Raw genomic sequence first — 17381 nt, forward strand, 5'->3', positions numbered from 1 at the left:
GAGTCGTGAGCTGCACATTTTCCCACTCTGTAAACAAACAATATTTTGGTGGTAAAAATCCTTTATCACCACTCCCGCTTCAGTTGGCGCCGTAAACATTTACCCCTTCAGTTTCCGCCTTCTGCGGTCGCGTAATTCGCAGGAGTCAAGGGATACTTGAGTCTCTCAGGCAGGGCCGTAACTAGGATTTTTGCAGTCCGGGGCAAACATGATTCAGCCGCTCGGGGCTAACATTATTTTACCGCCTCTCCCCAACTTTAAAATTCGATATTTCTATAAATATTCTTTGTCCCCACCTAAAGCTGCCACTCCCCTAAATTTTATAGGGGCAGTTGCCCCCCCCCGACTTTCCCCTCTAGTTCCAGCCCTGCCAGCAGGGGATCTGGAAGTGGGTCGTGGGCATAGATGGAGATAAACTTGAAAGCGTGGGGGGAATGATGATGATGATGATGTCAAATCACAGTATACTCATATACAGTTGATAATCTTGGACCACTTGAGTGGTTTTGGTCGTTGGCCACATCAGATGATTCCGAAAGCCACATTTGCCCCCACGGGCCGTGGGTTGAGCATGGCTCTGTATGGCGTGTACCACGGCGTCTCGCCACGCTTTTAAAGCTTAGGGTGACCATACGTCCCGTATTTCCCGGGACAGTTCCGGTATTTTCTGTTTTTTTGGCCGTCCCGACTTTTTGGCAAAAGTGTCCCGGTTTTTCCCGTATTTTACACTAAGCCTACTTGAATTTTTATTCTCTATTGAAGTCAAAGATTGACATTATTTTTCAACTCAGAAATTATTTTATGATAATTACTACTATATATGAGAATATTAATCTCCCACATTTGCCATGGTGAACGTTTTTTTTTTCGTGGAATACATTTTAATCCACTGCTACTTGTGGTAATGCATCATTTCCCGCCATTGTGATTTTCCGCAATCTCAACAATATTTGGCAACTTTGTTTGGTTTTGGCGTCGTTTTTGGCGATAATTGGCGATGTCCCGTATTTTCCCGTATTTGGAATCCCGATGTCCCGTATTTCTCTCGAAGAAATATGGTCAGCCTATTAAAGCTAGCTTTCATGCCAAATTAAGGTGACCATACTTCCCGTATTTCCCGGGACAGTCCCGGTTTTCTTTCTTTTTTTGGCAGTCTCGACTTTTCGGCAAAAGTGTCCCGGTTTTTACCGTTTTTTACATGACGCCTACTTGGATTTTTATTCTTTATTGAAGTCAAAGATTGAAATTACTTTTGAACTCATAAATTATATTATGATAATTACAACTATAAATAAGAACATTAATCTCCCACATTTATCTTAGTGAACATTTCAATTCTTGGAATTCATTTTAATCCACTGCAATTTGCTGTAATGCTTCATTTCCTGCCATTGCGATTTATCCGTAATTTCATCAATATTTGGCAACTTTGTTCATTTTTGGCGTCATTCTTGGCAATAATTGGCAATGTCCCGTATTTTCCCCGTATTCGCAATTCCAATTTCCCGTAGGAAATATGAGGATATCGAGGATGGATGATATCGAGGAAATATGGTCAGTTTACGCCAAATCAAAGCCACCTCCTCTCATACTTACACGCATGCGCATTAGAGAATGTGAAATACTCCCACGAGACTCTCCAACTTCATTCACGGTTGAATTGTTGCAAACCGGCATACTCATGTGATGACGTCACGGTCTTCAACTCCGCGTGTCCTCGGTTCCCCCCCCACACTTCTACCCTCTTCCCCCTCTCTGCCAACAATCGAGCTTACAACATAGAGGGAAAAGAAGAAAAAAAAAAAAGTTAAGATTATTTAGTTTTTCCCCCTTATTTTTTTTTTCCCAATGTGTTACGTGTAGCAACAATGTTTGTGCTCCGATAATTATTATTGTTCTCCCAAAATTTTTTGATTGTTAATAATTTAAATGTCGACAATGTTGAAAACGAAAAATACCGCCAGACCTCTCAGTAGTAATCGAATCGAGATAAAAAGCAAGGTAAAAGTTTTTAGTGCATTTTTTAAACAATATCTCTCTCTCTCTCGTGCGGAATGACACCTGTTAACTGATGGATCCTTGGATCCTATTACTTAAATATGCATTTTAGAAATACATGAGGTAATTTTCTATTGAATTATAAGACTATTTAGATATCTTATTATTGTTTTTGGATTTAGGAAATGATGTGTCGCCACCATTTCTCTCTGTGGTCACTGACCAGGGGAATGGGGGGGATGTCTGTGTGTGGACGTGATTTGATCCCATTTTTGAATAAAAATTAAATTAAATTCAAGTCCCGGATTTATGGAAGTTATTCTCAGTCTTTTAAATGAATTTATTGAATCGTTTTTTTGTTTGCCTAATGCTCACTGAAGTAATACAAATGTCACAACAGGAAATGTCCTAGGAAGTGGCTGCAAAAAAGATTTAAAGTGAATGTCAAATATAGCCAAAATACTGCCACCTATGTGTAGAAGCTTACATACATCACCAAAAATAATAATAAATACAATAATATATATATTCTACCTGCCCACAAATTTTGTTTTTTGTCATTGTTGTCTTAAGGGGCTATTCAAACTATTACCTCAGCATTGATAGGAGGAGAGGTTGTTTTTTTTTTGTATTTGCTGACTTTTAATGGTAGTGGCTGGCATATTTACTGGGTGAGGGGGTGCTTAGCGGGCTTTGTCCAAGTCGGTAAATTTAAAGAATGAGCCGGCCAAGAAAGTTAGTAGAATTGGGAGGAGGGCGGCAAAATTTGTATAAACCGCCTTTAATTTACCATGGCTTAGACAGCAAGGGACTAGGTTAGTGAGTGACCAAAAGAGTGGGCTCTAGAGATTGCGTGCATGAGAGAGAGCAAAAGAGTGACTTGGAGCATGAGCAAGCACGGGAGCGAGGAAAAGAGTGATGTATGCCTACAGAACGGGGGGACCAGGACCTAGAGAGAATGAAAACAGGTTAACGACCTAGAGCATGTGTAAACTTGTTAATGATCAAAAAAGTGACCTATAAAGCAAAAACCTGTGTCGGGCGACCAAAACAGTGATTTCCTAGAGCGTATGCTGGTATGTGAGTGACCAAAAAAGCTCGCAAGCATGTGAGGGACTAAAACTGTGCAAGCATGTGAATGACCAAAAAAAGTGTGCAAGCATGTGAATTAGTGGCCAAAAAGCAGGGGAGGATGGCGAGAGAACGTTCCGCAATGAGCGCTCGGCTGACTGGAAATATTCTGCTGTAAAAATTCCTGCAATAGTGTTTTCTACATTTTTCTCAAACTTCTCCCATATTGTTCTGCAGTAACACTGATTGTTTTATACATTTGTTTATTTTTTTTGATGGTGTTTACTATAATCATAAATAAACAGCATTTTTATAACTTATTAGTAATTATAGTAATTATGGCTGTAAATACAAATATTTGGTTCATTTTCTCTTGAATTTCATAGCAATTTTAACTACAATAGGGGATTTTATAGGCTAAACTTATAGCAAGGTTTTTGGTGGCAGTTGGCGATGTCCGCACCCCCTCCCCAGCAGAATATGCCGAAACCTACTGATCAACCACTAAATCCGCGTTACTGCAGTCTGCAAATCAATCTAGAACAATTTTAAGAAAAGTGTAAAATCTATTTGTGTGTGTGTGTGTGTGCTGATTTTAACCTCGGAACATTTCCAGTTATCTGAGGAATCATTGCAGAACAATGCAAAACATTCTGCTTTGTTGGGGGAGAGCAACGTCCAGTATTTTACTGCATTTATGATTCTAGTTTCTGTTATTTTTCTCAATGAAATACTGTCATTTGAATATTGTTTCATCAAATAGATATTTGTTTACTGTGATTTGTAGCAGCCCTTCATTTTCCCCACTCTTCACCTATTTTTGCAGTAATTAGCCAACTTGTAAATTTCATCTTCGGACTACAATTAGTGATATTTAGGATCATAATTTCCAGTATTTTCCTTGGTGATAATGTATCTTGAACTAAATATGAAAGTACAATTTTAATTTGAACCCATATGAATATTATTGATATCAAAACTACAGCAAATGAATAATTTTTCATTCAGTTATAATCAGATTATCAAGTCTGCCTGCGGACGACTATTCCATTGTCGTGGACCATAGGTTAAGAAAGGCTGGTTCAGAATGTGAAATTTCGTAACTTTTCCCAAAAATGCTTAAATATTATACTGTCTAGCTATCGTATCAAACCCATTTGCTCACCAATAAGGTGTTAAGTAAGATGATTTGCTCCGATGGATATTTTATATTTCATAATAAGATTCTCATTTCATTTTTTTTTTTGTATGAGATGGCATGGTGGGGGGGGGACCCTCCAATTGCTTTTAAAATATACTTCCATCCTAATATGCGTACATTCTCCATCTTAACGAAACCCCCCAAAACTTTTCTCCAACCCCATCTCGTCTGTAATCACCACAAAATTTGTTAATCGCGGCAGTACCCAATTGTCCAGGGAAAATATGTTGTAAAAATTTCGTATGGTTTTTTTTTCTTTTTTGACACAAAATAAAGTGTTCCAGACTCTGCCATGAAGCTGGGCTGGAAGAGATCTCGGCAACGAGATAAGTCCAGTGGGAAAGTCCTGGCATTCATTCATTGTCTAGCTATCATAAATTTAAGAAAGGAAAAAAAAATCTGCAGAGATATTTTTGGTTATACATAGAAGACCCATGACATCAATTTGATCGGTAACATTATAAACACCTTCATAACCATGCGCAGCAAATATTTCATCGAATCATGGCATCAAATTTCCACTAATGCAAATATGTGCTGAATTCAACTAATTGAAAGCATCCTTAATGATAGACTAATTACAAAATAAAAATACTGATATGGCCAATAATGTAGTGATGCAAATCACATTGAATCCTATCCGAAATATACTTGAAATTAGAGCCTGTTATAATCGTTTTTCTTCATCAATACTTGTTGAAATACTGAAGCAGAATATAAGTGTCTCAGTAGGTATAATAATAAAAGATCGAAAAGAAATTTTGTGAAATTTATCAGGGATACCTTTATATGAAACTTGTTTGTTTTTATGCATAAAGACGATACACTTTGTGCTTTCTGGGTGAGAAAAAAGGAAAATATTCTTTGACTACTATTTGAGGCTTTCAAAGCAGGCATTAAATGAGTTGCAAATGGTTTCTGTGCTTTTAGACCTTGATCTAAGGCCGTGTTTCTCAGCCTATGGTCTGTGATAATGGGACATATGGTCCACAGGCAGATCTGACAATCTAATTCTAACTTGATGAAAATGGTCAAATTGTTGTAATTGATCACTATGGGTTCAATTAAAAACTATTTTCATACTTATGGTTATCGTATCCCATCGAGGAAAATGCAGGAAATCATGATCCTATACGTGTATAAGGGATATCACTCCTTACAGCCAACAAATGTAATTTACAACAAATTTGCTAATTATTGAAGGGTGGGGAAAATAAAAAACTGCTGCTGCAAATCACAGTAAACAAAAATTTATTGCACGAAAAATACTCATCATGATATTGTGACCATATTTCATTGAGAAAAATACAGGAAACCTGGGATCTTAAATATTGCAAAATGCCAAACCACTACTTGTCACAAAAACGTCACCAAAATCACCAATATGTGGAAAATGAAGGACTACTAGAAATCACTATAAATTTTAATGTAGCTCATGGAAAAAGCGTAGAACATGACGAATATTATCGGATGAATACCATAGCCATAATTATTATAAAAAAATTCATAAATTATGAAACTTCAATATTATTCTATAGGCCTAGAAAAGATTAAAATTGCAAATAAGCTCCATTGAAAAAAACGGTATAACTGTATGAAAAAGTCAGAATGACCAAAAGTACAGAAATGTTCCATAAAATATGGGACATATAGAGCCTAGTCACACTCTACTCTACTCATACTGTAAGTACTGATTCGTCATATTGTTTCATACATTTTACTGGCCCTTGGGTGCAAAAAGGTTGAGAAACTCTGGTCTATTTTCCTGACGTTTCACCTATATCTGTGGCTGGTATCTGAGGTTAAACATGTAAGTTTCTGTGACAAGTAAGAAAGGTGTCATACATTTTAGGGTCGTAGAGTTGTTCTCTATACAGCTCTTCTGTATCAGATCAAGCCTCAGAAGTCTAGGCCTATAGAGAACAACTCGACGACGCTAGATGTAAGACGTCCTTCTCACTTGCCACAGAAACATATGTGTGTTTAATCTCAGAAAATGCCAGCGACAGATGTGGCAAAACGTTGGGAAGAAAATGCCTTAGACCATGAAACCATTTGTAACTAAATAATATTCTCAAAGTGAAGAAAAAATTTCTGAAACCATTGAGTTTTACAATGAAATGCAGTGTAGTGTGTTGATCGGAGGGCTCGAATGCATTCCGTATGCATTTACCAGTGTGTTTCCAACAACATTTGATGTATTCTCAAGAAATCCTTACCAAATTGCCAGTGGTGCTAATGATCAAAAACGGTTAGAGATAGGACATGATTACTATTTTGTTTTATGTTCCATGTGAGCTCGTCTATCACCGCCCTTGTGTGGCAAGATTAGGATCAGTTCACCCTATATATTCTGCTTTGGGGGCAAGAATGACCACCTTTATTTTTTTCTTCTCTGAATAACTTGTGACAGGTTTTATAAACATAATAATAATGATGCCTTTTTTTGTTTTTGAAACAGTTGGATGCAGAGTTTCGGCGATTTTCACTGGACCGAAGTGAGCTTACAAAGTTTGAGGAATTCTACCAGCTGATAGAAAAATTTCACAAGCTTCATGAGATCGCGTTCACCTTGTTCTACACAGATCCCATCCATGGTGACTTGCTTCCCATCAACAATGATGACAACTTTGCCCGTGCAATCAATGCTACTCCTTTCCTCAGAATCCTCATTCAGAAAAAAGGTGTGTTTTGTGGTTTTTTATTTTTACGCTTTCTTGCCATGAGTGAACGTGTGATTGTGTATGTGAGAGCAATACATGTTGTGTGTCCAGTTGGAATAGTTCGATTTGAATAGAGTATTCTTGCATTTTCAAATATATAAATCTGTATACATTTCCCGAAATATTATATCTCCACAGTTGAGTGAGTAACATGTATTTCATTATATCGGCACTTTTGTGTAGTCTTAGATATTAGATAGTTTCAAATTATATTTAATGTTTATATCATTTCAAACTGCATAATTGATTTGTTTAAAAACACAGTATGCATGGTTTGTTCAAAAAATATTTGACCATAAGTTTTCATGTATGAACCAATGAACTTAAAGAGGCTTGGTTTGATGCACATATATAGGCAATCCTAATTCGCATGCTTGGATTTTTTTCCTGCCTGCGGAACGCTGATGAGTGAAGAAGTGTACGTGAGCAATGTCACATTTTTGTTTTTGATGGAAAGCAGGAAAAACTTGAACGACATTGCTTCCTTAATCATGTTGGAGCTGCCGATTGTGATGCAGAACCTCTTGGTAGGTGATGATTGTTGTGCCGTGCATTGCTTAATCATGATGAGCCATGCCACTGGTGTCAAAGAAGACTGTCAGCATGACTTTGACATTCTATCTTTTGAAGATCAAATTGTCAGTCAAAATGGAATGAACAGATCCAGTGCCTTGTCAAGTCATTATCAGAGATCTTGCCACCTTGTCTGCAAGATCTCTGATAATGACTTCATTTTGCATCACCAAAGTCCTCACTTGGTCAAAACGATCTCACTGCTAGATGTTGAAGGTTACCAGAACGTGCTTCACTCTCCATTGATGTTTAGCCATCTTTGAACCTACTGTTTTTCTCCTTTATTGGTGTGATGCCCATTTATTCATCTCCATGGTTCTGTTGAATTTTGGGGATCGCTTCCACTTGGAAATCATCTAGCTTCACACAAGCAAAATTTAATGCAGTAGAATTTTTCAAGGTTTTCCTGATATTTTGCACTCATTTGGACTGCTTCATTCATTCACAATCTGCCTTCAGAAAAAAACATAAAATATTCAAGCATGTGCACTAGGATGTGCACCAAACCACACCTTCCCTAGCTTTATTGGTTTATGCATGAAAAATTATGATCAGATACTTTTTGAACAAACCTCATACACACTGGAACCTCCTATAATGGACACTCCCCATTAGTGGATGCCTCCTAGAAATTTTTTTGTTAAATTTCATCAGTGGGCTTTGATGTATTTCACTAGCTTTTACAGACTGCCAATCAGCAGACAAAAGTTTCATCTCGCCTGGGTGTCCATTATTGATTGGTTTCACTGTATTATGCTGTTTTTGATTCAATTTTGATTTGTTTTTGTATGTTATTATTATTGTTTGCCTAAACTTCTGGGTATTTATATTCAGATGCGCCAACTCCCCGGATTTAGGCCAGGCAACTCTTGATTTTCGCAGAAAATTAGATTTGGAAGAAAATTTTTTCGATTTCTTTTAGATCGAAATGTTTAAGATTTTCTCTGAGTTTTCATGATGTTGTGACGTCAATGAATATGGTCCCCGTTAGGGAAAACACCTATAGAAGGCAGCCACAGTTCACTATGACATGTCTTTGTTTACTTAGCATTTATTGACAATCATTTATCAGGGGATGGGTTTTGGTTGCAGACATCCCTATGTAATTATTATTGTATTCTATCAACAACCACACAGCAAACACAAAAACAGAGAGATTGATTGTACACCACTTGATGTGTGACACCACTAGAGCTTTTATCATCAGCGCCTTATATTTTGAAGGTTTTTTTGTTTTCTCTGATCAAAAAAAAAAAAAAAATATATACACAACTCTGCTTTTGAGAGTTCATATACCCAAGATTATCTCTCACTGATAGCATCTATGATGGTTATACTCTGCTCAGAGGCTACCCAGGACCTACCGGGGGGGGGGGCACTTTTTTCAATTGATTAAAGATTCCGATTTTTTATATCTTTATAGAAAAATCCCTAAAAATCATCAAATTGTACTTTGCCTTTATGAAAATCCCCCAAAGAAAATCACTCAGTCTTTGCAATCTCAGTGCCAATGATTTAAGGGGGAAGAAAAAATACAGGAAATTGTCAATTGTTTCCAAACATGTAACCAAAACTGTGCAAAATTTCCAATTGTTAAAATCCAAAAAAGGGTCTTGCCAATGGCAAGAATGAAGTGCTGTGGCAAAATCACAATGGATTAAAATGAAAAAAAAGGGGGAAAAAATTAATATGACAAATATTCAGTCATAAAAAACAGCTTGATTTTTCCAGTGACAAATAAAAATTCAAAAGATGTCATTGAAAAAAAAACGGGAAGAAATGAGGCAGTAAAAAAAATAATTGGGACATTCAAAATTATAGCAAAAGATTAAAATGTCTCGAGAAAATGTGTCATATGATCACATAATTAAATTCCCAAAAATTTCCCTTTTATTTGTATAACATGTTTTCCTTGGAAACAATGTCCAATCACATGACAAACTAGTCCTGACTAAACCTACACATTTTTCGAGTCTGCGAATTGATACCTATGCAATGCCAATTTATTGTAAATAAAATATTGCACCTGCTGTTTCTTTTGGTGCAACACTAACCTATATTCAAGGATCTGAAGCTGCAAATCCTGTCCATATGTAATTAGGTGTGATGAGCTTTGAGTCTCAGAGAATCTCAAACGCCCTCTGAGGAGCTTATTTTCAAAACGAAACATTTCCATTTTTTACCATAGTGCAATTTAAAACCTTTTTAATGGTTTATGAATCTTAGGGATAAGTTCTGTCATCTTATGCAACTGGGATTATTCAAACGAGAATATTTGTGGTAGAAATAGCAATGTTAAAGTTAGTTGTTTTGACCAAAAGGGAACATATCCACCTTTTTCATACACTTCGGTATTTTTGATAGCTCGGTAACAGGCACCCATGAGACCAAAAATTATGTCCACTAATAAGAAGTGTCCATTAATGGATAGTAAGATATATTGAGAGTCCCATCGAAATTCAAAATTGTATGTCAGTGGAGGTGTCTGCTAACTGTAGTGTCTGTCATAGTCACCAAAACCTATTGGGCTGAGACCCTTTGAGCCCCCTAATAAATTTTGTAAGGAGGCTGAGCTCCCCCAATAATTTCTGAAAAAACAATACAATCTACCTTCTCTCTCCTGCATACGTGCTTGAGTCCCGTATATACGGGATGATCAGCAACTTTCAGCCCCCCCCCCCCAATATTTCCTTTGCTCCTCTGGTGTCGGTTATGGGAGGTTCCACTGTAGAATGACCATGTTTCTTATGCTAATGACAAGGCAGAAAGGGCTCCTTCCAGAGCTAGTATAAACCTTCTGGAATCAACAGGTGACGTAGAAATTTTCAATTTTCCAGATTTCACCACCTGAAATTTTAATCAAAGGGTATCATTTCCACTAATTTTCTTTCAAACCAGAACATTTCCAAAATTCAAATGTGAATAACTCACTTGAATGTTGATCAAGAAACATAGTATTTAAATATTCTTCTACCATTCCTACATGCTATCTGTTGAGTTATTTTCTACTTTTGTAAAGCAAACGTGTTTGAGAGAAATAGGTTTTTTACTTGTACTGTGTGTAAATATTTAGCAAACGTGGGAGAATGCTCCCTTTTAAAGATAAGCTTCTCATTCATTATTTATCTCATTAGTAATATATTATTGTTTGTAGTTTTTTGTAGTTTTTCACAAAGGTGCTCATTATTCTTATTTTAGTTTAAAATGAGCCGAAAGCTTTTACTTTTATCATTTTTCTCACTATTAGGAGGGGGGTGTTTGATTTTTTTCTTGATGATTTCGTCTATTTTTCCTAACACTTTTTTAAGATTTGTTGTGTGTGTGTGTGCGATGGTGAAAAATTTTTAATTGAATATCTAAAATTATATATGAAATACTGTAGAACTTTGAATTATGAGTGATTTCCAAGACCAGCAAGAAAAAAATTAACAAATTTGACTTCACGTATACAAGCAATGTCTTTCAAAACAAGCAAAAATTTTAGCATTTTTTTAAAACAGATTTTGACTCGAAAAACAAGATGTTTCTCATAATATAAGTATGCAGGGCCATAACTAGGATTTTTGTGATGGGGGGGGGGGGGGGGAATGGGGCAAATGTGATTTTGTTACTTTCCCCACTGTAAAATTTAATGGTTTTATTATGGTATTTTTGTTCCCTCCTGAAATTTGGCCCTTCCCCCTCTAGTTCTGGCCCTGGTAGTATGCATACCTAAAAATCCTAAATGAGCGCAGGTCAATCTGAGACTCAGCTTATTAGCCTTGTCTGTCAAACATCATGTGATCACAACTATAAAATGCTGGTGGTTCTGTCATAGTTAAGGCAGGCAAGGTAGTTTGAATAAGCTGAAGCATTTTGTGAAGATTTTTTTTTAAATTTTAATATAAGACCAAATTGAAAATTATATTGTATGCATATGTGTATTATAATAAATTAATGAAGCCCTTGATTGTGTGTTTGATTTGGGCTCATTCATTGATGTGTCACTGACTACTGCTCCAAGAAATCTTGTAAATGCATATTAGTAAAATTCTTTTTATTGTTTGGTGCTGCACCCCCCCCCCCACCCCCCAATTTTACTCGAGGCTCTGTTGGCCCACCTTTTGAAGACATTAGTAGTTATTTGTTCTTTTTGCATTGTAATTTGAAACTGTTTTAGTGAGCATTTGGTTTATATTTTCATGCTTTTGTGAATGTTATTCAATTATATTTATTAGAAGTGTGTGTGTGTGTGTGTGATCATATAATACAGTAAAACCTTGTTAAGTCGTCACCCTAATTTGTCATCACATTGGTTAAGCCATGATATTTTCCTTCAGTCCTTTCCAGCTTTTATAGATAACTAGCTATAATACCCAGCGCTGCCCAGGTTTTCTTCAATTTCTGTGAGAGGATTGATAATGTGGCTAACCATTATAAAGGAGAATACACTCTTATACATAATATTAGTAATATTGACAAACCATTGCAAAGGGGCATATTCATGTCTGAAACACATTGCTAGGAAACCACGGAAACCAGAGGAAACATTCTGAAAGGGATTGTTGAGGCCAAAAAACCATTGTTGCCTGACATTTTTTTTTTTTTTTTTTTTTTTTTTGCGCATTTTGGGCTCTGACAAACTTATAAAGTAACCTATCATTCAAGTTGGGTCCCATTTGGTATATATGTAAAGCTTGGCGACAATAGATCTAAAATTGTAGATTTGTATAAAGGACACACACACAATCAATTTTATATATGTAGATGAGATTTAAAATTCATAAATTCAATTGTCGCTAATTTCGGTTAACTCGTCTCCATGTAAAAGTTTGACAGTGAGAGGAACAGATGATTTCTGTGGCTCCCTTTAAAGAAATAGCTTGATGTAATGATAGTTGCATTAAGGAATTTCATTTATCGGCTAAAAAATGGCCGTTCTTGAAAACATTAGGGACTGTTCAAGCAGGACCTGATCTCAGCATGAGGTTCTCCCAGCTGATCTTCTCAGGTTTAGGCTTTTTAATGTCTGCTTTTCTCTGCTCAGAGGCCCCCAAGTCAATAGTGGGCCTTGTGCAATGCCATCTTAATGCACGTGGCCTCAAGTGCAGAGGGACCTCATCTGGTTAAATTTTTGGAGTGTAAACATGTCAAATAGTATATAGGTCTTATTAACCATGTGTGGAGGGCCTCAACAAAATCATTCTGCCTGGGGGCCCACTATGCTCTTAAGACTGGCCTTGTGTTCAAGATTATTTTATAGTGTAAGGATTCACTATATTGTATGTGTTGACTTAAAAGTCTTTATTATATATATATTTGTCCCTGTTAAAATGAATATTGGTTAAACTTAACTATTTACATCACAGTCGAGTACGAACACATCCGGACATTTAAAAGTCTCAACTCTCTCTGTTGGTATTACACATATACATATATAAGTATGCACTCGCAGCATTCAGCGGCAATCATGGATGACTAACGCCATCTGCTGGATTATTGGTTGCTATACGATAGTATCGCTACAATCTTATAGTTTTATCGTCGAGTAAATACTGATGAAGAACTCAAAGCTCTAAAATTAAGGTATCCGGCTACCTTTCTTGTCACTTTAGAATGGTACTGGAGTGAACTTTAATAACATTTTTTGATAGAAAGTGTCCCAAAATGATGAAAACAATAAATTTTGGACTACCTGTGTCTCATTTTCTATGAAAAGTAATTTTTATGTCAAATTTTAAGCAAAATTCCTGTGATATTCCACACAGGATTGCAAAAAATTCTATGAATGTTTTTTTTTATTTTTATAGTACATTCAGCTGATGCAGGTTACGAACTAAACTTTAAAGGATTGTATGGTATGCTCATAAGTTACACTCTAATCTGTTAATGTACTTACATGTGACTTTTTCGAAATTTCATCTTAGGTATTGCCTAATATAATTAGACAAATATATGTGATAGACCTTGAATTTTGATCCATACTCTCGACAATATATAGCAGAATATCCTATTAAAGTTTCGTAATGATACAACTAATAGACTTTTAGAAATAGTGTTTCAAACTCAAGTAAAATGTCAAAAATAGCATTCTTTGTTAAACATGTTTAAAGTTTTTATTCATGGATTACTTGTATGTAAAAACGGAACACTAAAGTGGACATAACTTCAGTTCTGAGCGCCACATAAATAAAACAAGATCTGTTTTAGAATCACAAAAAATAGGGCTTTCATAAAAAATAAAAATTTATATTTTCTTCCATAATGACATTTTCAAAATGTAGTCAATAACCTGTATAATAATGTAGTCCAGTACCTTAAATGTGCAATAGTTCTGTTGTTGATAAAAAGCTAACTATTCTAACAGTTGGTCTTAATTATAAGTTACTAGTATAATCATAAGTGTACCAGAGTATTTTATAATGTGTTAAATGCTAAAAACTCCAAAAAGTTAATTTCATTTTTTCCCTAACTGCAATCCATAAATTTATCTAGTATTGTAATGTTAATTTATACTTCAATTAATGTTATATTACTTAATTAATTTATGATTTTCACCATATTTTCATAATAAATATTGAAACTAATGGCACTTAAGTTGTCAGTCTGCTTAACCCTTCATAATTTTTCCGAGAACCACATGAGTGACGACTTATTGAGGTTTTACTGTATCTTATATTAGGAGAATTCTAAAGCATGTCATTATAAATTTTAGAAACATTTAGAATTGCTCCATAAGATTAATAGTGAAAGAAGCTCTCTTGTATTTTCATATAAAAATTTAAATATGATATGATAAGCCTGCTGTAGCAGTAAGTCGGTACATGTATAATTATCTTTCTGTATTTCAGGAGAGAGCTGTGAAGAACTTAATGGTTTCGGGAGTTCTGGGCGGAAAAAGAAATTATTTGGTCAATATCTTCTCCCGTCTGTTCCAAAGAACAAGCCACACATCTCCATCGGTCTTCCAGAAGACTTCCGACAAGTGTCATCAATCATCGACGTAGACGTTGTTCCAGATACATGCAGGAGAGTCCGTCTGGTCAAGCACGGGTCAGACAAGCCACTTGGATTTTACATACGTGATGGCACGAGTGTGCGAGTCACCCCCCATGGGTTAGAGAAAGTGCCGGGTATTTTCATATCCAGGCTGGTCCCTGGTGGTCTTGCAGAGAGCACTGGTCTTCTTGCCGTCAACGATGAGGTATTAGAGGTTAATGGCATCGAGGTGGCTGGTAAGACTCTTGACCAGGTGACTGATATGATGGTGGCAAATTCAGCAAACCTGATCATAACAATCCGTCCGGCAAATCAGTCGAGTGTTGGCTTCCCACGGCGTGGATCGGTCGGCCATTCATCGCAGATGTCTCACGGTTCTCGACATTCCAACCAATCTCTACCTAGTGATGATGACCATTACGACGATGATGAAATACGTGATCACACCGGTGGTGCTTGTTTTGAGGCGAACAACACCAGTGATAGACCACCTGTATCTGAAGATGATGGAGTCGTAACGTTATGAGTACTTCTTAAAAATTCCACTTTGGTGTATTTTCAAACATGTATATTTTCCATGTGAATCTGTTTCCCTTTGGGCTCAGCCGGTGAGGGAGAGACGCTATTTGTTTTATTCTGAAGTACTTCTACGAGAACGGTTGCTTTATATTATTATATGATATCTTTATAAGATGAATAACTTTTGTGTCTGTGTTACAAATATGTGTACTTTTTTTATATATAATTTTTAATGAACAAATATCCGTCCTTTTTTTTCGTTCTTCAGGAAAATACATTATAACTTATATTTTGAAGTTCGTAGTTACATACATTTTTATGGCAAAACATTATTTTTCTTAAAATGTTAACGGAGAATATAATATGCTCCTTTCATTTGGTACAAATCGAAGCATTAAGTGCCTTTCAAAGTCGCTTACTGCAGACTGGTATTTTTTTAAAACTATAAAAGATATAACGATATTGTGATATGGCTGTACATTGCCCTTCATGTACTTTCAAGATATATTGGAGCTTTCAGGTGTGGTATACGGTACGTATACGCTCATATGAAAACCTGTAGAAATTTTCTGTAATTATGAATACATACATTGCACGTTTATTTTTATGTTCAAAATTTTGGTTTATTTTCTATTACCATCATTATTGCAGTGGAACTTGGTTAATTTGAATTTTGAGATAATTCAAACTTTTACAAATTCCCCTTGAGTTTTCTGTCTAATTTAATGTTAGAATTTCTTGTTTAATTCAAACTTTTTTTTTTTTTTAATAATTCAAAGTTTTTTTTTGAGGTGGAAGGGAAATCAGGGTTTCAGTATCAGAAAATTATTTTGTATGATGGTTGGGAAGAATTTGCCGGGGCAATCTCAGGCTTTGCTTCTTTTGACCGATTTGTTTAATCTTCATCATGCAGGGCTACTGGCTGTCGACAATTTGTTAAACAGTGCATCTTTAAAAGTAAAATTTTAAAAATTCCTACATTTCCGAATTTAGGCGTAAGATGGGTGGTTTTTTTTTACCTTTAACTTCTGTATCGAACGGCCATGCTAACAGTTTCTTAACATTGTCTGTTGAGCAACGTGTAAGGAATTGTTGGGAAGACCTAAAGATAATTAGGGATGGGATGAATAGTGATTTGGCTGAATATAAATTTTCTTAAAATTTATCAAAATTATAAATAAAATTGGTGTTTTTAATTGAAAATAAAATTGAATGGTATTGAATTTTAATTATGCAATTTTTTATTTAAATAAATATTTAAATACTGGTAATTGAAAGATTTTTATCGACGTGATGCAATCAAATTTAATAACAATATAAATTGTATTTTAATATTACTTGCAGAGTCAATTTTTTCCAACACTTGTTACCAGTTTTACAGCTCGATCATTATTTGCTCTCAACTAGTAATGCATCATAATATCTATGGCTTATTTTCTTATTTTTCTTTTTTAAATGGTCTTTGCCCTTTTTGCCTCTTTCAGTAGCTCAATACATATCTTGTCTAGGTAACATCCTCCAGTTAGTGAACTTTTGTAATTCATGCTCACTTCTGTTTTATTGCAGTAGGATTCTATTTTCTGTTTCATGTTTTCCTTATCCTAGTGTGGCTAATCCTAGTCTAGGATTATGCCAGGGTGAATTTCTAGTAGAAATTCACCCTGGCATAAATCTTTTTTTATGGAGAGGATATACACTGCACAATAAAATATAATGAGTAAATTTTTAATTTATGGGAAAAATTCCAATTAATATAATTTTTTAAAATTAGTTTGTTGTGCTTGTTGATCTGTAGCAAAATATTTGTAATATTTTGTGTGAATCTAAAATTTACAAATTCATCAAGAAGGGTATCTGCACTGAATTAATAATACAAATTAATCCGACAAATGGGTTTGAATGACTGTTGAGCAATTTCAAAAACAACTGTCCATATAGAAAGAATTCAAAGTGGTAATTAGTACTTTATTTTTTTGATAATTTAATGCCTATTGCAACATTGTTCGGCCGGAATGCATTTAAATTCCATACCACTTGATATGAATTGTCTTTTTCAACCTCAGGAAACAAGTTCTTCAAAATAGTTTTTTCTAACAAGTTCTAATGAAAATATATTTTCGTTAATACCTTACCAATGATTAGCAAAATTTGGGAAAAACAGTTTTGTAACTGATAATCAGTAACTGTTTCTGTAAATTAGGCTGAAGAAATTTTGCAGTGGTGCCGATCCCAGAATGGTGGAATAATGTAGACTAACAATTATTGATCCTATGTGAATATTGATAGTTAAGTTGCAATTTGTATGGATCCAGTACAGA

At 35.4% G+C, this 17381-nt stretch overlaps 1 protein-coding gene across 1 annotated transcript; it reads left to right on the forward strand.

Moving 5' to 3' along the window:
- Positions 1-1780: 1780 nt before the first annotated feature.
- par-6 (partitioning defective protein 6) lies at positions 1781-15767 on the forward strand. The gene is made up of 3 exons (XM_089240776.1): positions 1781-2001; positions 6732-6954; positions 14397-15767. Exons 1-3 carry the CDS (start codon positions 1930-1932, stop codon positions 15068-15070), a joined length of 969 nt encoding a protein of 322 aa, XP_089096902.1. The 5' UTR covers positions 1781-1929; the 3' UTR covers positions 15071-15767.
- The last annotated feature ends 1614 nt before the right edge of the window (positions 15768-17381 follow it).

The sequence above is a fragment of the Pholcus phalangioides genome, unplaced genomic scaffold, assembly GCF_987345545.1.
Source record: "Pholcus phalangioides strain wild (caught in Gottingen) unplaced genomic scaffold, Ppha-v1.0 ptg000013l_1, whole genome shotgun sequence".
NCBI classification, from domain to species: domain Eukaryota; kingdom Metazoa; phylum Arthropoda; class Arachnida; order Araneae; family Pholcidae; genus Pholcus; species Pholcus phalangioides.